The sequence below is a fragment of the Leuresthes tenuis genome, unplaced genomic scaffold (genome assembly GCF_036924035.1).
Source record: "Leuresthes tenuis unplaced genomic scaffold, fLeuTen1.0.hap1 SCAF_10, whole genome shotgun sequence".
Taxonomy (NCBI): domain Eukaryota; kingdom Metazoa; phylum Chordata; class Actinopteri; order Atheriniformes; family Atherinopsidae; genus Leuresthes; species Leuresthes tenuis.
Window position 1 is genome coordinate 12,102,056 of NW_027325364.1, and position 24,713 is coordinate 12,126,768.

At 42.1% G+C, this 24,713-nt stretch overlaps 1 protein-coding gene across 3 annotated transcripts; it reads left to right on the forward strand.

Moving 5' to 3' along the window:
* The first annotated feature begins 160 nt into the window (after positions 1 to 160).
* fam131bb (family with sequence similarity 131 member Bb) lies at positions 161 to 22,373 on the forward strand. Of its 3 annotated transcripts, none has more exons than XM_072394043.1 (9): positions 161 to 343; positions 9,066 to 9,103; positions 12,739 to 12,774; positions 13,181 to 13,283; positions 14,773 to 14,997; positions 15,158 to 15,298; positions 16,598 to 16,911; positions 17,719 to 17,979; positions 19,136 to 22,373. In XM_072394043.1, the coding sequence occupies exons 1-9, from the start codon at positions 316 to 318 to the stop codon at positions 19,349 to 19,351; spliced, it is 1,362 nt and encodes a 453-aa protein (XP_072250144.1). In that variant the 5' UTR covers positions 161 to 315; the 3' UTR covers positions 19,352 to 22,373. The 3 variants fall into 3 exon arrangements, with proteins under 3 accessions (XP_072250144.1, XP_072250145.1, XP_072250146.1); XM_072394044.1 differs by having other exon boundaries at positions 13,181 to 13,274; XM_072394045.1 differs by lacking the exon at positions 12,739 to 12,774.
* Positions 22,374 to 24,713: the final 2,340 nt, after the last annotated feature.

Consider the following 24,713-nt stretch of genomic DNA (forward strand, 5'->3'; position numbering starts at 1 on the left):
ACACATGTATTTTGAGTAGTTCTGATAATGCCTCACATCTTTATTTAGTCCTAATCTATTCCCCTCAGGCATACTGACTTACTAACCGGATCTCTTCTAAGACACCGCACTGGAGAGGGAGAGAGTGGGAGTGAGGGAGGGAGGGCGAGGGAGAGGGTGATCGAGCAAGCGCAGGAGGGAGAAGGAAAAAGAGAGAGCACGGCAGAGCAAGAAAAAGAAGCCGAGAGAAAGAGAGAGTCGCAGGAGGAAGAAGGAGAATGCTCGGCGCCTGGGTAACACTTCCACGCTTGTGTCCAGGGCCTTTGTGAATACACCATGGGATGCATCGGCTCCAGGACACTGAGTAAGCACCGCTCCTCTTCCCTGTCTTACTGCGGGATAGGGGGTGGTTGGGGAGGAGGGAATGTGTGTGCGCGCGCGCGTGTGTGTGTGTGTGTGGGGGGTCTAGGACGGAGGTCCTGCAGGAGCAACCAAGGTTCTGTGGAGAGACACAGAACCTTGGGTGTGGAGAGACACAGAACCTTGGTTCTGAGAGACAAGAGGCAGCCGTCCTATGTGTCGGTGTGTGAGACCTCTTTTAGAGATGTGTGCTGGCAGGCTCTGCATGTATAGTCACAGAAGCGGCGCACGATATACAGGCAAGATGTCAGTGACGATATGTGTTAAAATGTGCTGCTGTGTGTGTGGTTGCATCCCCCACCTCCCTACACCCCCCCTCTCCTTCCATCCTACCATCCCTTGATTTATGATGCTGTTTGGCAGTATGTATACGTGTGTGAGTAGGAGGCAGAGGGATGGAGAAAAGAGAAAGACAAGAGAGGGAAGCACTGTGTTGAGGCTTATTTATAAAGAGGCATGGCTTGGAGGAAGAGAGGAAAAAACAAACGGCATAATGTCATTGTCAGGGGCGTTTGCACTGTTTGATATTATTTGTATGAATAATGGATATAGGGGGGATAAAACAAGGAGCTGGAGAGGAAGAAATTAAGTGTAGGCAGGCAGATCGCGATGGTGAGAGGGAGTGAAGGAGGGGCAAATACGTGCAGGCAAGGGTGTTTGATCTGAGTTTTCAAGTGAGGCAGACCTGGACAAAGCCATAATTGTCATGTTAAGCACAATAAAGCACGACTTTCCCTCTGAAATGATCATTTCAGGTAAACAATCAGTTGCATGAATACGATTAACTGATATAGCAGTGCACATACAGGTCCTTTGCATGGATCACACTCAAAGGTAAAAATAAACACAAATCTCCTTTGGTGTTAAATATTGATGTGGCACTTAGCACATCAGCCTCCAAAACAGATTTTCGGTAAAGTGACACATTCAGCACTGATCTGCAAAAATTTCAGATTTACAGGAATGGCAGAACCAGCTCATAGACTTTGTGCTTGTGCAAGTTATTTTCTAACTACACGTAAATTCTTGAGAAAGAGAATTTCGAAAAAAAATAACCAGAATGTGCAATTTCAGAAAAAGGGTACTACGTGACACAGTTAGGAAGCCAGGTGTGAACTGAATACAGCAGAAGCAGCATCACAGCCACTCGGGCCGTCCAAATAACATTATGTGACTCATTGCACAGCAGGGGAGGAGACTGGGATCCTCTGTCAACACTCAGGTCAAGATGCAAGAGTCCACAAGCCCAGTGGTTCCAGCTGCTGGAAATAATGTGATTGAAGGAGACTGAGAATATTCAGTTTTCCACCTGAATACTGATGCTCACTCTTATATCAGTGATCACAGGAGCTTAACAATTCAATAAGGGGGCTCCAGGAATGGTGAGTGATGAGGGGTTGTGATAAAGAAGAATGTGCATAAGTACACTGCAGGCTGTCAGCCCCATTTGGTGCAGCTTGCACAACTACTAAAGAGAATGTTTTCCTTCAGTTTGCCGTCCTTGCAATCTCACACAAATGTTAAAACAAACAAGGCTCAAGAGAAGGACGACCAGCCGTTGTCAAGCAGCTCGAGTCTGTGATTCTCTTGTGAGCGGCAGGAGCAGCACGGCCAGTCTAGAGGCGTGGTTGTGTTTATCCTGAGTGAGAATGGCTTTAGTGCGCGCTATTGATTGGCCTTCTCAACTGCAGTCAAGGCTGCCAAGCAGAGATCAACAGGAGAAGCAGCAGGCAGCAGGACAGGTCTATCTCTGTACGGGAGTGGGCATGATGTATCCGTCTGTCCTCTGGTAACACTATCCCCACCCAAGCTCCATCATATCCTGGAGTGTACTTTATGGTTATGCTCCGATATCACTCATTGCTGTTGTTGTGGTCTATTTTTTTTTCTTCCAATATCTAAATATGCCTGTGCCCAGAAGATTGACATAATATACTGCAGGACATTCTTCTCTACTGTCACAAATATAAAAATATTGAGAATTTACAGTATGTTGATAGTTTTTGATGGTTTTGGGTCCATCCTTAAGTCACTCATATTATGCAGTTTGAACGTTTTGAAACAGAAAGCCCTTGGCAAAAAGACATCTGACCATTCAGACCAAAAAGCAGCAAATTAAACATTGATATAAGTTTTTGAGTTTGTTCCTGATAAATCAAACGTAGTTGGAAAATTGAGAGTTATGCCAGGAGTGAGACTAATTGTTTTACTTCAGAGTTTAACATTTATCTTATTTGCCAACACAAGATTCCGTCGACACATAGAATTAAACAAGAGGAGACAAATTTCATGAAACCCAGTGGAGAACTTGGGATGTGAGCAAAGAAGGAGCCCATTTAATTGTGTGCAGATCCCTATCAGTTCAAATTTACACAACAGGGCTTAGGCCTCGGCATAGGATGTTTTCTCCAGGTCCCCTTCTGTTATGGTGCCATTTCAGAAAGTATTCTACATATCAAGAATTCATTCTTGTAATGATATTGGCAGTTGAAAATGTGTGAACTTCACCATACATTCTAACTCTTACTGGGTCCGGTGAAAACAGTCAGTGAGGTACAATGCATGAATGCCTGGCCTTCAGATTCAGTGAATTGGAGGTGCACATTCTTCTTTGCCCCCTCAAATCAACAAATTAATTACTATCTATGTTGCTCTATTTAAATCAGCAAGTGTGCCTGCAGGATTTAGAGTAAAATCCTACAGGCAAACACAGTGTCAGCGTAATGCTGTTACAGCACCATTATAATGATCACATTTCTGATGTGGCGTTGATAATTCTATTAGTCGTCACTGTGCTAAAAGCTGCACATCAGAAGCATTTTCCTGCACCCTCTTACCAGGCTGCGCTCCACCCGTGACTGCTTGAAACATTAATCACTGTTTAATTTAGGGCATTGTGAGCAGTGAGACTGTAACTGCCATGGTTCGAGCTGCACTGGTGAAATTATAGATGCGGATGCGGGACAACGTGACGACTCTCACCCATTCGTGGGACCCTTAGAGCAGAACCTTTTTTGTCCTCACTTCATGCCACCGCAGATACACAATTTACTGGTTTAAAAGGTGCTGAAGGCCAATTTTGTGCGCTATGTGTGAGTGTTATTGGACATATTTGGGGATATTACATTCATCAAATGGTGTCATATTCGTTTTTATTGTTCTAAATGCTGTGATATAATTCAGTCACAGTTCTCACACTGTTGCTTGTACGAGATGAAACATTGGAGAAAATCATGTTTTCCGTTTTTTGAATACTGAGAATATCATTTTGATAACATGTTAATACTTGGGTCATGTAGCTAACAATTCTCTGCTTGAGTGTTTGTGTTTATGTGTGCTCGTGTGTATTATTTGTTCATGCACGGAACGACCTCCAGTTTACATCTCTCGTGGGACTGCCCACTCGCTGATATATTCGCTGTGCATGTGGGTGTGAATGTGGCAAAAACACCACCGTTACCTAAACTGTTTCTGCCATCTCTCTGTTTTTGCTGCAACATAGAGAGGGATTCCCTGCCGTTAAATTAAAAACCAAACACCCCCGTTACACCATGCCTTTACAGACACTCCGTCAACAGCTGGCACCCTGTTCCACATTTACCGTTTGCAGTCTGCTTCTGAAGGGGCGAATCTGGAAGAGATAAAGGCTGATTTATTGGCCCTTTTCCAGGTTGGAAAAGCCTTGTGTATAGGAGCACATTCAAGGTGAATGACTCAATGATGTACTATCCTGGAGACATGGTTGGATCTGATGACCCTTACCTTTAAGAGTGTGTCGGCATATGTGTATGTGTGCTCAACCAGCATGCTCACACTTTCAAGGACTCCTGTGTAGTATATATGGCACGGGGCTTGTCTTTACCTGTGGATTTATGTGCCTCTTTCTAATTTCTTTAATGTGTGCCGTTATGGCTGTATCTAGATATCATTGTGTGGATGGGCCTGATGAAAATGTAGATGGATGTGTGTCTGGTATGCACACCTTTGCACGTATCGGTTTGGATGTGTATATGGCAGATCAGAAATTAGAGGCCTGTGTGTGGGCATATGATGGCAGGCGTTCTGTAAACAGTGACTCAGCCACAGAGTGAGTTATGAAATTGAAACATAATGCTGGGAAGAGGAAATTTAATCTCTACTATTTGATCTGTGTGTAGTGCTGTGTGTGTGGATTTGTATGCATTTGTAGTGTGCGACCAGCACTGATTGTGTCACTGTTATCTGCAGCTACTTACCACTTCAGTGCTGATAAAACAAAATAAGGCCGTGTCCTCTCTGAATATCAAAGAGCAAGAAAATAAAGATTTCCTGCATCAAAAGGCCATTTTTTTCTGTGCACTTCACTGGTTGATTTCCCCTCTACAGCATGATTTCACCCTATTATTGGAACAGACTTGGGTGACATCTCCCCCCTCCCCAGTTTCAGGTCTACATGTTCATTATATATTTAGAAGGCCTGTAGGATGTTTTTGGGAATCATGATGCTAGGCGGTAGCTTCCTCTGCCAAGATGCAGCCTGCTGCAGGTTTTTCATTTCCGCGCTAAGTGCGCAGACAACTGCTGTACCATATTTGTTTTAAATCAGGTTGGCAGTCACATTCAAGCTTTCACAAATTAATGAGGCCTGTCAGTCATGGGTCTGTAAATGTGCAGTGTAATTTCACCAAGTTATCTCACGTTGTGTTTGAGTGTTTCAGTAAGGACACGTCAGTGAGTCTGCATGTGAGAGCACTGTGTCTGGAGATACTTTTAGTTCAGTTTCCTCTACCAAACTCTCCCAGCCATCTGGGCTCTGGACCTCAGCTGTGTTTTCACTGAACTCTGTGGCTCACTAAACCAGCATCTGCACATGACGCTGCAAGGGGGCTGATAGCCAAGCCGGTACCCCATCGTGGCAACCAGCCTCACCGCAGCTGTCACGGTAAACAAGCACCCAGCCCCCTGGTTCCTCGCTGTTATTGCTGCAGGGCGCTTCGAGTAAAAAAGACGGATGAAGCTCAAATGCTTCCCATTTCAGTGGGAGCTGTCAAGCCACTACAGCTGAAGTTGGAGTTGACAGCCCAACCGCTGCAGATCTTTGGTTGTTTGTTACGCACGGTCGCTTTGCTCCCTTTTTCTTTTTTTCCTCAGTCTCTCAGCCCTCCCTCCCACAAGGCTCCTCACTCCTTCTCCCCGCCTGAGCTAAGCCCCGCTCTCCTATGACCACAGGGGGGTATCCAGTGCTGCACTGCTGTGTGTGCGGGGGAGGAGGAGAACGCTAGGGGAAGACGAGCTGGCTCAGAGCTGTGGTCATGTGCTCTGCTGTTGTTTCCTCAAGGAGGGATCCTGCTTGGCTTCTCGGGAGCAGAATAACACGTTCCTTACTGCTGCTGTGAGCCCAAGAGCATCACCTATCCAGGAGCAAAATGCAGGAGATGCCATGCTGCATAATGGCTACTGACCCATCACCTCAAAGATATTCTGAGAACTACAATTACCTCTGACTAACCACAGCTTGACATTCAAACATTTGTGGCTCACATCACAAATATGCTTTAAAGTGATCTATTGTGAAGCTGGTTGACAGACATTTGATGACATTTTGCAAACACAACCACAGAGGTTAACAGGCTGTGTTGAATGTTTCAGTTGTACTGTTGTAGAAAGGCTGGAGGGCTTCTCAGGGGTAGTTTGTCGTGCTGCAGTCCAGCAAACTCTTGAGCCATGTTGTGATTCATGTGTGGAGAGAGTGACTGATAATCTGCTAATTGGCTGAATGAGGCAGAGAGATGAAGAGGAGAGACACTGTGAAAGCTTGAAAGGGGGACAGAAATAAAGGAAGAGAGGGAACGACGTGAGTTGCTATGCATTACAATACATGTTGCCAGAAGCCAAATGTATGTGGGTGTGCATGTTCATGTATAGTTTGTGTTTTCAGGGCAAAATTTTAACCCAGATGGGAAAGAAAACTGGGACGCTCTCTCCCTTCCCTGCAGAATATGATATATCTCTCTGTCTAACTGATTACAGCCAATAAGTAACCACCTCACAGTGCAACCCACAGAGCCAACATTCAAACACGCCTGGCTAATTCTTTTGAGGTCATTTGAAGTTCATTTTTAATTGTAAAAGAAATCAGAGAGCCCTGATGCAAAGGCAAGTCTCTGTTTCGGCAGTTTGACTATCAGAACACTATTAGAACATGTAGAGTAGAAAACTCAGATGCACGTTTGTCCAAAAACAGCCAGAAAAACATCAATTTAACAAGAAGTACTATAAATCTAATAAAAAATTCTAAAATCATATTTGCAACATAATTTTTCGTCACTTCAACATTAAAGAACTGTGATCAATAACAGTTTCTCCAACAAGGCTGTAACACAGGCAAAAAGCATGTTATAAAGAGTTTTTTTTCTTTTATGCTCAAGTAGAGGGAAGTTTGATGAAGTCTTTTTTATTAGTTTATGTTAAAGTTGAAAAATTTCCAGAGAATGTTTCATGTTAAAGGGATAGTCCAGCTGTTTAAGCCTGCGAGCTGTGCACCATTCCCTGAAAATCGCCTTTGACACACAAGATAATTTTTGCCCTAGTAAAGTACAACCAGACAGCTATTTATACATACAGTGTACCTTCTGTGAAAATGTCCAGAGGTAAAAGGGGAAACAAAAGCAGCACTGACTTTAGAAGACTTCCACAAAGCAGGTTGAGGGAAACTGGGTCAAACAAAACAGGAAAATGAAACACACACTCTTCAGACCCATAAAAGATATCAGGCTGATGTTATTTGATACTCATGGAGCCTATGTAACCCACAAGGCCTCTGAACATAGAAGCTCCAATAAGCAAATACTGTAGTAAATGTACAAATCAAACAAAGTGGTCTTATTTGTAGTTTGAACGTCCCTACTTGCAGAAGTGAAAGCAGGCGATTTCTGAAATAAAGCCTGTCCCTTGTGTCCTGCCCTTGCAGAGATCTAATGTGACTTAGTGGAGTTCAGAGAGAAGGGTAATAGCAGAGTGCCCAACAGAGACAGAGTGGAGCTGATGTTTCTAAAACACTGGGTCAGTGGGTCACAGACAACACTGGACATTGAGAGAGACACCGACTCTCTGTGCTTCTCAGAGCTCCAGAGGAGTCGCTCCTGATTTCCAATTGCAGCTGTAGGAACTGAAACACGGTTGGCTCAGCAACACACAAACACAGACACATGCACAGACCCACAGAGTGCTGATGCGAGGATGAGCCCCTCTGAGAGTTGCACACATAGAGCACAGACCCTGTGATACAGAGGAGCACCTAGAGACCAAGGCCGTGTTTAAACTCCATTAGGAGCACAGACTCTCTAATTAAACCAATGTTTTAATTAGGATTTGGAAAGTCAGGAATGAGGAAGGATAATAACGTTCATTTATCCAACAGAGAGTGTGTATTTCAAATGATTCCCATCTACCGTGTTCTGGATGAACAGCTTCATGTATTATCTACCATGTAGTCTTATAATCCTTTTTTTGAGTATGATGCAAAAGTATGAACATATATTTAGATTATAGCTCAATCTTTTACCTTTTAACAGCTACATTTTCTTAAAACATGTAAAAGATTGTTGGTTGAGTAGTTTTATAAAAGTAACTATAGATGTTAGGTCGTCACTTTAGAATTAAGTGAATAATTATATCATGTGGTATGAGGTGCAGTTACCTTAAAACTCTCTCTTTGTACAAATTTTCTAACTCCGGGGTTGGTGAAATAAAAGCTGCAGGTGGTTGATAGAAGCTCTGAATCTACAGCTTAAATCTACCTGGCCCTCCTGGAGGTAATGCTGATGGGAGGAGATGATGATGAAGCTGATGAAGGAGATGGGGTGGGCAAGGAGCTCTGAAACACAGAATGACAGTATTTAAATGGCGGCCAAGAACAAAAAGGAGCCAAGGCAGAAAAATAAATGGGACTGTTTTCTCATAGTTATGCCAATGTTGATTTATTTATGATCAATTTACCATGCACAGCTGAATAAAATGGACAACATGGGAGGCAGACATTGATTTATAGATTGATGACTGTTGGCAAAGAGAAAGTATTACCGGACAGAATTGATTTATGAGTGATCATAATTCAGTTTAGTTCACCAAAGCATTTTCATTTGTTCAGTCATTTGTTTTCTTTGAGGAAAAATCTTGCAAAAAACATTCCTTTTAAAAGAAATAAGAAGAATTTTAGCAGTAAATGTATTGCTTGATATACTGTCTTCTATATTAAAAGTGTGTATAATTCCAGGAAAACATTTGAAAGATTTGGAAAAATTCTAGTTTTTAAGCCATGTCAACATCTAAATGGATTTAATACTTATATATTCATATAACAATAGTGTATTTACTGTAATATATTTATCTGTATTATAATACTGCATATGTGTGCTTGCTTGGCTCTCTTTTGTCTATTTTTCTGTTTGCTTAACAAAGAGAAAAATTTATTGTGTTTTGTATGGGTATTTATAGTGACAGAGAGTCCTGAGAATGATAAGAATATAAGAATATAAGGCAGAAAAATAATTTAGCCAGAGCTTCATGATGAGTTGACAAGCTGTTTAAGCATTCTGTGGAAACTATTTTGTCACAAAAAAATGTATATTTGTGTCTCCCTTTCCTCTCTTACATGTCTTTCTGTCTCTTTTTTTATTCCTTCTCAGCGGCAGATGGCGTGCCAGTCCAAAAGGATGGGGAGCAAGTAAGTCCTCAGCAATCCCTCTGGCTCACCCGCCTTGTTGACTTCCTCTGGCTGTGGACTGTTACCTCTCCACCTGAGGAACCAACACGGCTGCTAACTTAAAAGCAGTTTCACAGGCAGCTACATGATGAGCTACAGCAGCTCACCTCACTAGCTCTCTGTAACTCGCGGTGTCAGTGCTTATGCTAGTAGAGTAGTAAAGTAGCTCAATTCATGTCAATGTCAGCCACTCAACTTCCACTACACTTCCCTGTCCAAGATGGGGTGGTGTTGTAGGAAGACTGAACATTCGCTGGTTTGGTTGGCTTTTTGCTGTTGTTAGGGCGTATGTTGCTTGTTATCCATCTGTAACAAGTCACTGTGCAAAGCTGGTTCAAAGCAGAAGCATTGCTCTCTTTACACACCATTATCATTGTGTATCCTCTCCTCTTCACTTCTCTCTTCCTGTACTGATCCTTTCCTCTCAAACTGATCCCTCTGAGACAGGACACATGAGAGGAAACCATTTTGGACTAAAGTGTAGAGACCTCTACTTTTCCACCAAATGCACTGTAGACTGATTGCATCATTTATTTATGCACCGTGTCCCAGAATGCCCTTTGGAAAGAAAAATCAGCCAAAAACACACAGACACACACGCATACACACACACGCACACCCACACACACACACACACACAGTGTATATTGGCATTGTCAGGGCTAAGAACATTGGTAAAACTGCTTTAAGGGCCCAAGCTCAACAACTGAAGTGGGTTAAATCTCTCGTCACATCCACTCCTGTGAAGAGAGGGAACAGAGGGCCACTGAGGGAGGTAGTGGGAGCAAAGAATAGAATTACAAGAAAATGAGAAAGGGACAGGAACAGGCGGCTATTGATTAACAAGAACAGTCTAGGGAGATGTTGCATGTATGATGGAGAGAGCGAACGCTTCCTTGGTAATCGCTCTCTCTTTGTCTCGTTATCGTCATATAGAACTAGATTACTTCATCTTTACATCTGAGTTTGTCATCTTTGGTGACAATTAATAAAGTATATTTTCTCATGTTATATTTGAACTCTTTTCGTACAAAAAAATAACAATAATACTGATAATAGTAGGCTATATCAAGTGATGCATCACATTGCAATACATTCAAATGTTGCTTCCTTTTAGAACCTGAAAATAAGGTAATTCAATACTATTCTTAAATTAAGGAACACTTTGCACATATTGCAAATACACTTATTTGCTTTCTTAGTGAAAGCTGAAGAGGAGGTTGCTGCCACTCTCATGTCTGTTTGCTAAATATTACATTGCAGCTAGGTAGCCTAGCTTATTGTTAAGATTGGAAAACAGGGGAAAGAGCGAGCCAGGTTCTGTCCAAAGGTGGTGAATCTAGCACCTTTAAAGTCCATGAATGAATTATTCACTCTGTTTGTGGGGGGTAAATGATCTCTCTCCTGTGGTAGATATAAATGGTCAGGAAACAAATTCTTCAAAAGCCCCTAACTCCAAATTGAAATGATTTTAAAAGGTGACTTGGGGGATCCTGTCCCAAACCATTATATAACCTACCCATATCCATTTTAGGTGACCTCTTAGGATTTGACCCTATTCCCCATAAAACATACTGTATGCATTTAGTCCTTTTGAAAGAGTCCACACATCCAGTTTTTCAAACCTGCATCCATCTACACTTGCACAGATCTACAGTAGAAGTGATCTCTTGTCCGCAATTATCTTCAAGTCAAAATTAACTCCAACTACCTTGACATGATAATAATAGCCCTGTGATATGACCCATCATTGAACACACAGGCTACACAGTCTATCACTTTCAAGTGCTCTGCTTTTACTTGTGCAAGGCAAGAGTGGGAGTCTGTTCCCCATAATGGCGGAGCAAGTAATTCGAGTAGCCAGGCCTTCGTTGTGGGCCAGAACACATCTGCACTCATTCTGTAAGAATGTGTCCACATGTGGTCCAGACTACCTCTGAAAGTAGTTTGAGTGCTCAGATATGGACTCCCAGGTGCATTCACACCTGTCCAAAGAGATGTCCATTTGTGATCATATTATCCAAAACACATGTAAATGCCAGGTGTGAGCAGGGCCAATGAGACAAATGATCCCACTTCTTTCTTGATTTACTACCACATTAATAATTTTCCCAGTGAGTTCATAGCCTTACTTGAAAGTTTCAAATCTTCATCATGGCAGTGTGATATTTATTTTATAGTCCCGTTCAGAGTAAAATAGAAAATAAAGTAGGGTAAGCTTTAGTGTGCACAGGTATATCCACTCCTCATCTACCACATCCGATGCCAAAAAGTCAGTGTCTAAAAAAAAAAAAAAACTGGCCACTTTCTGTAGCTACATATAAACTGTTCCAGGGTGAGAGAGCTATTTTTCAGCATGTTTACATAGTTTGACCAAAACCAGACTTTTAAAATGCATGTAATCATATAGATCTGAGCAAAATCATACAGAATCACGCTGCTCAGTGCCAGACTAATACATCCAGATAATGCAGTTTGAGATCAAATCACTTCTGCATGTATACAGCTGATGCTAAAATGGTCCATCTTTTTACAACTTCTCTGTAAAAAAGTAAAGCATAAGTGTATATTGATTCAGAAAGATTCCCAATAAAGCTGCTCTAACTCACACATTTTCGGTTTCTTTTGTCAAATGGCTAAACAAGTGATTATGTGACTGAAAATCTGCCCTTTGAGACTTTCTGTCAACCCAAGTTCACTTAAAACATTTCCAGACTCTCACTCTGCTCTAATAAAGTCCCGATTTTAAAACCACAGCATCGGACAAAATCCCCATTTAAGCAACCTTAAGACGACATCCGTGCGGTGAATTCAGCTAAACTTACATCTTCCCAAAAAAAGTTAGAAGTGGCAGAATGTCATGAGTGTCATCTTTTTTTTTGACACAGTCAACAGCATCAGGCATCAGACATAATTAAGTCAATAACTGAATTCCGCTCATGGGCATGTATAGTTACAGGTCTGTTATTTTTACAGAGCGTGCACTGTCTGTCTGTGTAATCACCAGGAAGGTGAAAACATTTCAGCACAAACAGTGGCCCACTTGTGCCCCCAGCCTGGGTAGTGTCAACCCAGCTGATAGAGAGAAATGGCTATAAGCAGAAGCTACTGCTTATCTGCTTTGTCCTCGTCATCTGACAACACACTCATAAACACACACTCTCCCCCTCCTCCTGGTAGCCTCAGTCCCCCGTCTGTCTGCAACATCAGATTCAGTTCAACACAGCTCTGACATCTCTCTCAAACACACTCACAATGTTTTTTGGCTTTCAGTGTTTTTGGCAGCACATGTAACCGAAGAGGAAACTCATTCAACCACAGCGTATTCACTCTGCTAAGCATAAGCAAAATATAAACTGATCCCTGTTTAATCCCCTCCCTCATCCCTGTCATTCTGGTCCTTAACTCTGCGTTCCTGGAAATTCCTGTGTATCTGTCTCTCTTTGTTTCCACTCCCTTTTCTTAATTTCCTCATCGTCATCTGCATGTCTGATGTGCACTCAACCCCCCCACTCCGCCGCATGTCAATGTTCTATCTGTCCTGTCACTCTCTTACTCTTTCCCCATTCCTCCCTCCTCCTATTTTTCCTCCTCAGCATGGACGTTCAGAATTTTCATGGGAAGGAATCAATGTAAGTGTTGTAGCACCATTCTTCCATCTACTACTTTTCCTCCCTATCTATTTCTTTTACCTGTTCGGATTTAAATCACCCTGTAGCTATCAGCTCTTTCTCCCTCACAAATCCCGAACCCCCTCAGCTTTACAGTCGATCTTGTGTTTTTACCGTACTGGTGCACAGTAGTGAGCACGATCAGATCATTGAAAGCGATAGATTACTGGGACTCAAGATTTGGGTAGTACAGTTTATTTCTTTTATATTAACCCAACACCTTCATCACTTTTCCTCTCCACTCCCCCCTGTCTTTACAACACACTGTGTCGATGTCTTTGTGTGCGCTGTCACACCATCCATGCTGTCTTTTTCTCCACGCTTCCCCACCCTCTCCTCCATTCCTCTTTTTCTTGTCTCCCTCCAGCTGTCCATGGAAGACACCACATCAATCCTGCCTCGGCTCAAGAGGAACTCAAATGCCTATGGCATCGGGGCTTTGGCTAAGTCTTCTCTGTCAGGTGTGTCAGGTGTGTGTCTGTGCTGGTTCTGGTAAACGACCCCATGTTGGCTCCGTCCTCAATGGGCGCTGGAGTTAGCATGGTACCCTAAATGGGTTCCCCTGCATCACTTCCTCTCCACACTGAGATATCAGTCGTCAATGGCCCCTCGCGAGTCATTGATGGGAAAAAATTCAGCTTGAAAAACACACAGTCACAGTAGCTCACACACTTTGCATCATCATACAGCTTGTTGCTCTGAGGAAAGGTGAGTGGGAAGTGTAGTTTCTTTGTGTGAAGTGGCTGTGTAGTCGTGTTGCTCTAATTAGGTATATGGGTGTTTTAACTGTGTAAAGTACTGTATTAAACCAGTTAAGCGCAGTGTAGTGAAGTGCTTTCTTTTACTGTGGTTTTCTCCAGCTGTTTTGCAGCTTGTTTGGACATTGCAGTGCAGGATAGTGAAGTGCAGCTGCTATGCTGTGTGGTGTGGTGCTAATTTGTCCAATTATTTATTCATAAATCTCATCCTCATGTGCCGCCATCTGAAAGAATCAAATAACAAGAGACTCAGAGTATGAGTTATCGTATGTTGGTCACATGAAATATGGAGCAAAGCAGATACGAGCTGGTATTAGCGTGGCAGCAGGAAATTAATTTCATCTTTAAAAAATGTATGTTCAGCAGCGTTGAGTCGAGTTCTCAGACAAACAGCACAGAGAGACAGAGTCGTTTTCTGCTTACCCTGCGCAGCGTAGCAGAGGTGTGAAAAAGCTATCATGTCAACAAGCCAACCGTTCATTACTCACGGCACACAGCCGCCTCACCCCAATTAACTGGTTCCATCCCATGATGCACCTGTGTCAGATAAGACACATCCACTGCGTCCTCTCCTCTATGTACTGTGACCAGGTGATGTCTCATTAAACACAGAAATGTCCCCTCCACAGCCATTTAGCTATTCTTATAGTCCATGCTCATGACCACTCTCATTAACTACACTCATATTGTTGGCAGGATTTAACTGATTAACTTTCTGCAAGCTTTAGTGAAGCTACAAGTAGTTTATAGATATTTGATAAGTTTTGGTAAAATATGTCAATTTCCAGGCCAAAAACATCCCAAAGATGTTTGGTTAAAAACAAAAACATAAAAACAAAATGATAAAATATGACAAAAGGGAATTACAAAATGCCAGTTGTCAAACCAGTTAATCAGTTCAACCCTACTGGATATCCATACTTTCATCGTCCATCACCGCTTCCATAACGTAGAGATTTATAAAGAAAAATAACATATCTACCATATGTCTGTCCTTCCCCTTTCTTTTGGTCTGTCCATCTCCTCCTTCCATGCTTTTACCTCCACACCTGCTGCTTCTCTCTCTTCTTCTTCTCTTTCCCTCACCTCACCTGTTCCCCCCTTTATCAACCTTCTGTCTCTCACCTTCTTGTCCCACCCATCATCTTTCATGTTATCATCCTCCCTGTCTCTGCTTCCTCCTCTGTCCCTCCACCTCCAGGAGTCAGCCGTACTATGAAGGAAAGAGTGACCAAGCCCACAGCCATGGCCCAGGGTCGCGTCGCTCACATGATCGAATGGCAAAACTGGGGCATGCAGACGGTGGGTCCAGGGGGCGTCCTCCAGCCCCGCGCCACCACCCAGGAGCGGGAAAAAGAGCGGCGATTGGAGAACGATGCCTACAGTGACCTCAGCGATGGAGAGAAGGAGGCTCGCTTTGCTGCAGGTTGGAAAGAAACTCACAGCCGAGGCCAAGTGCACTACAGAGCCTGTTAACTGTCATCAGCAGAATAATATGCTCACTTTTTTGACTTTCTGAATATTCAATTAAACATAATGCAGGTGTCAGCAGTGAGCAGGATCTGTGCTTTTAATTCTGACCTCAGGTATCCTGCAGCAGTTTGCAATCTCAGAGGCAACACTCTTGGCATGGTCATCGATGGACGGTGAGAGTCCGCGGTCAGGATCGAACCAGGGCAGCGTCGCTCACCTGAGTGAGATCAACCAGGAGAGCATCACCAGTCGAGGTAAAGGACCACAGATACAACAGAGAGGAGCTGCAGAGGCAATGATTACATGGAGGCCAAGGGAGAAAGCCAACAAACCCAGAAGCAATTTTCAGACTTGTTTGCAGAATTGTTTGTGTTATGTGTCTTTGCTTCAGACTACAGGGTTAGCTCAGGCGCTGGATTTGTGTAAACAGCAATGTTGGACATATTTAGTACACAGCAGTGTTTTCTCCCTATAAACAACTCTCCCTATGAAGTCAGAGGCACAGATGATTGCAAGTGCTTTGTTGATTTAGGATAAACCTTATAAAGTGTTTCATTGACCTCATCCTCACAGGAGCTCCCTGCACTGGGTCTGGCTGTATAACGCTTTCAAGCATGGGATATTCACTGAAAAAGCTGACTAATACTACAGCGGCTAAAATGGAAATAGCATTTGTGGAGCTTAATTTATTTTGCCACAAATTTTGTCAACCAGCACTAAACAATGTCTACAGCAGGTTGAATAGAAGTTGAGAATCACTGTCTCGTTGTTTTAAGGCTGTAATTTGGTTTTCAGTTTCCAGTTTTGACTTGGCACAAGAGATTTTCAAACGTCACTTTGGCCTGGTGAGAAGGATCAGGAGCCCTCACGATATTTCAGAGTTCTCCCAAGTGTCTCTTATATTCAGAGCCAACGTGACTGAATGTGAGCTGGACCTCTCCAAAAAGGGGAAAATAAAGCCTAATGCTTAAGGGATTAATGCCTATGCCACCAGACAAACTTTTAGTGCAGGTTGAAAGTGTTTGGTGGTGTTAACTCTTTTGGTCTGATCTATACCCTTCAGCTGAGAGAATGAGAAAATAACTGGATGAAATCAAGGCTGTGTCTGCATATACAGTTTGACAAGAGTGATGACTCAACAGTGGAAGGTGTGCCAGTGTTCAGACTGTGTTCCGTGCATACTGAGGAGGCTCTGTCATAACACTTATTCAGGCAACACAAAGACGTTTCAGTCTGTGTTTTTAAATAGATCCCAGTCACAGCAACCTCTTCTTTAACTACCTGTTGTAGCAACAGTTGTTAGTCACTAAAGGGCAGAATTTTTAACTTCCTCCTTAATAGCTCAGCCTAGATATAAGGCAAATGTTTTATAGGATTTAGATATGATGGGACTGGGAATTGGGATTCAAAATCTGATGACATAAAGATTTCCCTCTGTTGATGACTCAGGCTGTTGTGCTTTTTGCTTGAAAATCCCGACCAAACCATGCAGTATTCCTGCCTCCATCTGTTCTGCCATTCTGAAGAGCTTCTGCATCTCTCATTCTTTCCAGATCAGATACTGCACCACTCCTCAGCAGAGGTGTGGCCTCACACGTACGTCTCCCAGGGCCACTACTGCCTCTCGTCTTCAGATGCATGGGAGCCGACCAACAACGATCCATCCGGCGTGGCGTCTCCCCCTGCTGGCTCCTACGTTATGGGGACTGACGGCTATGACGGGCAGGCAGCAGCTCACTTCCTGTCTCAGCAGCAGCAGCAGCAGCAGTTCAGCCTCCAACAGCAGAGTCAACTACAACAGCTGCAGCAGATCCAACAGATCCAGCACTACCAGCAACAGCAGCTCCTGCAGTATCAGCAACAACAGGTGATTGATGCAGAGCAGGTGGACTCTCAGTGGTGCATGTGAGCCTCTGCCAGGATGAACACAGGAGTTGAGGCAGCGAGATACTATATGTGGCTTGTATTTAGTCCAAGTCACCGTTATGATGCATGAACCTGCAGCAGCTGAGGAGCCCCTACATTGGGAAGTTTTATCAAAATGCAGCCAGGCAATTTTTTTTGCATACATTTTTCATTCATGATATACTGTTCAATGCTTTATGGTTTTCGGGAAAATGGTTCCTGGCTGAGTCAGAGTTGATTAATGATTGTGGAAAAAGTAGTCTTTCAAAATAATAGGAAAGATTTCACTTTTATATTTTCTTTCTTGTATTATTTTAGTAACTGAGTTGAACACTCTAGTCAAGAGTCTTTTAAAGGGTCAATTTTAAAGGTGTTTTTCTTAAAGGCAGAGAATCAAATTCAATGCCTTTAACATATAGATTAAATAAAGGATACAGAGAGACTGAGCTCTATTTTCTTGCAGCTGATTTCTTGACTAGTAACTTCTTATAAACTAATCAGCTAGCGCTTATTTCATAACACTAAATACACTAATTAAAACCTTAAACTGACATTTCTGTGTCAAAAAGAGCTATTTATCTCCACTAGCGCACAATGCAAGAACAGAAACATTGTAAGGGGTTTGTTGTTCCCAGTACACTGGATTTTTACACGGCAGCATGTCATTTAAGACAGATTCAAGTTGGCAGATGGGATGAAAATGAGTGGCATTTCAGATCACTTGTCTTCACTGCTCGCCTGTCATGTTTTCTCATCGTTGTGTTTGTAGGCTCTGGAGCACAGGCTGCACAGTGCCAACCACTCTTTGCAAGCGACACCCAACAGCACCATCCACAGTCTGGTTCATCCTGTTCACCCTCCATTGGTCGATCTGTGGAACACGCAGATGGAGGCCTATCAGGCGGAAGCCGGGGGCTACATGGGTGTAGCGGCGGTGGTGGAGCCGAGCCTGTGCGTACCCTCCGGAGAGGAAATGGTGGGAAATGAACACTCCCCGCTCCTGGAGCAGCAAGAGGAGGAGGACGTCAAGGTGAGATGAACATATTATAAGAATGATCTCATTAATGATTAATTTTTGACTTCGTATCCTTCTAAGCAAAAACCAACTTATGTTAATTATTTAGCTAAATTAATTAAAGAGTAATTACTGATCATCTAATGCATTAATGATTCCTGAAGATCTCTCCATTTCAGTAGATATTTTCAGGCTTTTTTTTTTTAATTAATTGCAACTGTGGGAATTTTTACTTCTTGAAGCCTATCTTTGTATACTCAATAACACTATTTGATTGATTTGGTTTTTATTATCACTTTAATGTGTTTTAATCGGTTGCAAATTGTTGTAGTCTTTCAGTTTTTTTTGGAAATTGGTCTATATGTTGATTTCTTTGTTAATAATTGAACCATTGATTTACATTTTCGCTAATCATTCAATCATTAATGTGTTACAATCTGACAACTGAGCATCTTTTGTTATGTGCTGGTGGTTGCAAAGTTTAAATTTGTCTCTTTGTTGTAGCTATTTTTTATACTTTGAATAAGGTAAGGACCAGATTAATTCTAAGTAGATGTATTTGCATTATGTGGCCTTTGCACTTGAATATATTAAGGGTTTTGGGGTTAATTTTGGGATTTTAGCATGAAGTCATCTGCGGAGATAGAAGCAAATTGCTAATGTCAATATTTCCACTTCATAACTTTTGATTGGATGCTTTTCTAAGGTCAATTTCCTGATAAGACAGCTCACTGATTACAGTCTTTCCAGTCGTGTGTTGATCCTGTACTGCTTGCATCTGCATCACCATGTGAATATGGTTTAAAGTATGAAAAGCAAAAAAACAGAACACCAAGAGTACCAGTCACAAAATACTAAATGTCATGTTTCTCAGACTTGATGTCCACATCCCCAGGGCATTTTGTTTAGTTTGTTGAGACTAAATCTGTCTTGAGTGATTGGTGGAGTTCATCCTAGATGATCCTCACTCTGGATAATCTGGCTGTAAATTTATGGAGTACAGGTGGCAATGTTGAAGTAGGTGGGTTAAAACTTGGAAAGCCACCATTATCCTTATGTAGACTCTATATTCAGATAAATGGATCAGCTTTTGCCAAGCTGCTTCTATTTTTGATCTAATTAGATGTTTGACTTTTCTGCGTGTTTGTTTTGCTGCTTCTGTCCTGATCAGGAAGAAGATGTAACACTGTGTGTGGAACCAGAGTCGGCCACGTTGACTCCGCCCACGCAACAAGGAGATGCCTCTGGTGGCAGCAGTCCAGGGCAACCACCAGCAGAGCTAATCGCGGAGCGGAAGACCTCCAATGTCACCTCTGGCCTCATTCAGACACTTGAGGAAAAGGAGGAGGAGGAGGAGGGGCCACCTGCATCCATGGCAACCAATTAAGTTCCTTACTGTCAAGAGACTCCTGACTCCAAACTGACTGGGGAGTCAGCAAGGAAAGAGCATAACACAACAATATATATCTATTAATCTGTTCGTTTCAGGTATCAAAAACTTTTTGGTTGCAAGATGAATTCCTCAAAATGGTGAGCAACAGATTTGAAATGGACTCACAAAAGCTCATGCAACAAAGGACACCTATTTCTTTGTAAGCCTTACATCCCAAAGGTATGAAAAGAAGAGTGAGAATGGCAAAGAGGAGGAGGAGGAGGAGGAGAGGGACTGAAGCATTTCCACGTGGGATATGAAACCACACTGACATGAAGAGAGGGGAATGGAAACATGCATGCTTTTTTGAAAACAAGCAACTCAACCCCATCATCGTCTTATAACAATAATGAAAATCTAACGTAATTCAAAATAATAATAATAATAATAATGATAATAAGAAGAACAATTTTGTAATAAAGCAAAAAAAAAAACAAGAATCTATGTATAAGTGTATGATAAGATGATAACAGTTTTCCTTTGGGAAAGCTGCTCTGTTTACAGCTGTTACTCAACTTATTAGTGTTTAATCAAATCCATTTCCCTGTTGCATCAAACACATACTGTTTACTCTAATAAAAACAACCCAAGATAATTCACAGATGATTAAAGTAGGCTCAGAAAATCTCAGCATTTCAGTGAAATGCAGTTTAACCCATTGAAAATCAATTCTTCGATATTGAGGCACCAGGATGCACAAGGCACAATCCAGGGATGGGCCTGCTCTGCTGACTGCACACTCTAAACACTGCACAGATAAGGATTGTACTGTAAGATAGTGTGCTTCCTACTCTGTCTCTCTGTATGCATGTCTTTTAGAGTACTATGGAGTACCTGTACTATACAGCACTGTATAGACTTTGCACTGAACCATAGTATCCAAGGTGTGGCCGCAGTGGGCCTGCGGTGAGTGTGAGCGGCAAGTTTCAAGACAGAGCTGCATATGCGAATCTTTCTTGCACTGATGCAATCCAACAGATCAGAGGCTGCCTTTGGACGGTTGATGTCACCCAGTTCCCCCCTCTGAAAGCTTTCAACCACCACCGACAACCAAAACCAAGCCACTTAACAACATGAACCCTCAGCTGTTTTTTTTTTCTTTCCATAGGTGTAGATTGCTATGTATAGAGGAAGATAACCACTATTTTGAATGTACTGGAAGATGGAGTTCAGTGCATGAGTGCTGCTTTTGATGTGTAATCGTGGTCCACACAAGAGAGAATTAAGCACTCTCCCTAACATTAACAAGAGTCTGTCAGACGTGTTGAAACTGGATTCACTGTTGGCTCATTACTACACAGACACACACAGAAATATCTAAATTGTAACCAGCAATAGGCAGGCAAACACTGGCCTCTGAACAGACCAGTGCCAGCTCTGTCGCATAGATGTAAATAGAGTATATAGAAATTGCCTCTCACTCACAGTCACAGCTGTTCTATTGCAGTATGATTTCTTTATTTTTGTACGCCTCTTGGGTCCCACTTTATTTTGGGATTGCGCTCAAGCTTGCAATTTAGCCTGTTTTCCTTTTGTGTTTCACCACACAAAGACAAATGAAATGGAGGAACGTTTGTGTCGGGAATAGAGCAACTGCTCAGACTGGAGGGTGATTAAACCTGTAGGGTTCATCAGTGGGGAAACAAGAAGTACAGCAGCAGCAGGTTGGGGTCACGGAGGGGAACTGCAGCCCGTGTGCCGCTCAATCAGCCAATCAGGGAACAGAACTGAGGCCTAGGACTGCACACTGGAGGTGAATAGATCGGTGTCTTCCTGCTCATCATTATTACTGTGAAGCTGCTGCCTGGAGTGTGACAGAGATCACTATGACGTTTGAGAAGCATGTTCTCATTTGGTTTTTCTCTCACCCGAGCAAGAGTGCGTGTTTCCCAGCGAGAAGGGGAGTTAAATAGCGGTTGTGGACCTTCTGTGCATGACTCACTGACCAACTTCACAACACCATACAAGCACTGGTTGCATCGTTTTTCTCTTGGGAAGCACCTTCTCTCACTTTGATGATTGTGCGTGAAACTTTGAAGACAAAAAATATGGTTTATTGACTTGAATGAATTTATTTATTGATTGCTTCTTTATGCAATGTTGGCGACGATGTTTATTTTTCTACTGACTTGTTGAAATCCCTTCCAGTATAAGTTAGAATAGGTGTCAAGGTGGAAAAGCAGTCTTGGTTTTGTCTGGTTTTGAGCACTATTGATGAAAAATGAAGAACATTTATAGTTTGGCAGCTCTTGGTTCAAAACAATCTATCATGTGTATTTCACTTTAAGAATTCCTGTAGTGACTTTCGCAGGTCGTAAAAACCATGTAACAGGGCTCAAAACCACAAACAGACTGTCTTTACGATGGCACATATTAATTTATTTATTGAACAATTACTTGGTGGGGAGAAATAATGTGACAACTTGTACAGTCTATAATTTCATGGAGGTACCAACCCTTCTGGGAGCAGTATCTTTTTCTTTAATGAGGTGGAAAGAAAGCCGCTTTACATTTGTTGATGGTGAAACATCACAGCTTTCTAGGGCTTGACTGTTTCCTAGAAAGCGATATCATTTCATAGGGAAATGTGCAGAGAAGACACTGCTTCAGTTTGATCTTTTAGTTATCTTTTTTTCGCTAAGTCTCAATGAATGAATAAACCAATAACATGAAGCCAAATATATTTCTGTGGATGTTAAGGTTTTACTGATCATGACTTTGTCAACCGGACTTGTTTGCAGTTGGGTTTCTTGTTATTATGTAATTCTACTGCCATCTTCTAAGAGATTCAGTAACCTGTCTGCAGGCATGATGCTCAAACTCTGCCTCTGATCTTCTGCCTTTCTCCTTCTCTTCCTCTCTGTCTGTTTGTTTTGTAAACTTGTGTCTGTCTGTCTTTATGTCTGTCTGTGTATAATATGTTGTCAGCTGTCTTTCTGAGAGAATCACTGCCTGAAAAAAAATATATACATATACATATATATATGTATATGTTGAAAAATAACTTTTCACTCCAGTCGAAAGGGGGTTTGACACAATCAAACATGTAACATAAATAGAAATTGGAGGTGTGTGGCAAAAAAGGTAACTGCTGTACAAAATGCTGTGTAAAATCAGATGGCTTCTGTAAAAGACTGCATAAAATTGGATTTGTTTTAAATAAGGCAGTGTGACTGAGAACACTCACACCTATGCATGCTTGTTGGACAGTTGTCACAGGTTGGGTCCTCCACGTGGTTTCCCCTCTCTCTTCTGTCAGTCTGTTTCTTTCTCTTTCTTTCCCCCCTTCTTCCTGCACGACAGAGCCTCCTTCACTCTCTCCAGCTCCTTTACTCATCTCCTCTTCTTTTTCTCTGGTGGAGAAAGAGCAAATAAACAAACCAACAAATGACCTGTCTTGTGCACATGTGTGGATCTCTCTGCAGGTTGTAAATAATTACATTCGCACATGTCCCCTTCCTTGTTCTCTGGAGCCTGAACACATGTGATATGTTCTGTTTTGTTGTTTTTATTTAGTGGCAGCCGGTGGCTCGAGCCGGCTCAGAAAAAGAAAAAGAAAAAATAATGGCAGCCACCAAGGAACTGGCAATGGTGTAATCCAGCATGTTGTGCTTTTCCATAAACCTTCCTCTCCAGCCCTTATCGGGGATTTTATGCCAGGAGAATATTAATGGCAAATGCTTACAGACAGTCCTCATCCATTGGGACTAACCGCTTATTTGTCTAAGCTCACAAAGGAACCAGAGCCTGAAATACACTGCTGACCTTCACAGCACAAAGATGTTTAAAGCTCAAATGTATTCTCCTTTCAAGCCTAAACACTAGAACCAACAGGATGCTATTCTCTAAGCATCGCCGACAGCTTGTCTTTTGGTCGCGCCACCACTTTGGTCTAGCATATTGCAATGAATTACGATTGAATTTTGTGTTTCTGTTTAACAGAAGATCAATTCTAATAACGTATATTACCTAATTTTTATTATGTTGCACATGGTTGAGGTCAATGTCTCATATAAGGCACAGATACGAGTGTTGCCTCACTTGGCTGGAGTCTCAAAAGATTTCAGCATATTTTCTCCTCAGTGAACATTTTTCCAACACTTACGACTACAAAATACATGCTAATACCATTCTTGTTAGCCTCAGAGTGGTAGCAGTGCCTGAAAGTTTGAGAATCCTTCAGAATATCTTTTGATCCCACACAAAACTGACCAACTTAGGCAATCAAAAGATTCAAATTAAACTAAATCAGCCAAAAATATTGTATTTTCCCACTCAATTGTTGAGGTAAAGGATCCAGTATTACATGTCTGTGAGTAACATTAGTATGTTAACCTTTGTTTTTAGTATCTGGAGTGACCTCCCTTTGAGCAACACGAGATGTAACTAAATATTCAGGTAACTACTCATCAGTCTTGGACATGACTGTGATTGACTTTTAGCCAATACTGCTATACAGAACAGCTCCAGCTTTGAGATGTTTGTGGGTTTCCTCACATAAACGCTCACCTCTGGTTCTTCCACAATGTTTCTGTTGGACCAAGATCAGTTCTTTGACTTGTCATTAAAAAAAAATTACTTTTGACCCTGCTTTGCTCGAACAACTTTCAGTTTCATTCAGTTTAGTTTATTAATATATTAACAATTCACAACAAAGGTCATCTCACTGCCCTTTCAAGAGAACATAAACAAGTTCAATAAAAGTCCTATCAAATACAGTCCAATTAAATCCAATCATAATCCAGACCCAACTAATCCACTCCAGTTAATTATAACTGTGTTTCCATAATTCATGAAGGTAGTCTAAGGAAACCAGCTGATCACATTAATTCTTCAGTTCGATTCAGTCTCCCGTCCGGAGCATGTACAAGGCGACAGGAACAGTGGAGAGGAAGAACCCTATTGGAACAATAAGAGACTCTCAGCTGAACCAAACTCAAAGGGAGGCTGGCAACAGAGGTTGCTGTCCTGAGCCAGATGCAGCAGTCCACGGCCAAACCATGTTTCATGGATGGGAAAAGCTTTAATTCTAAAATGACACGTTTTTCTTTTCCCAATAATAAAGCTCCTTGTTCATTCATTGTCTAATTTATCCATTAAACATGTGTCTTGCATTTTTCTTGTTTGTCTTCATCTTTAGCCAACTATAAGCAGTCAGAAATGCTTTATTTTGCAGAGCAAGGGGCTTTCTTCTTGCAGCCCTGCACCACACATAATTTTTTGGTTTAGTGTCATGCTGAATTCATGAAGATTTACATTAGCCAACAGGAGAGAGGCCTTTAGTTGTTAAGGCCTGAAATTCTCTGTGAAATTTCCT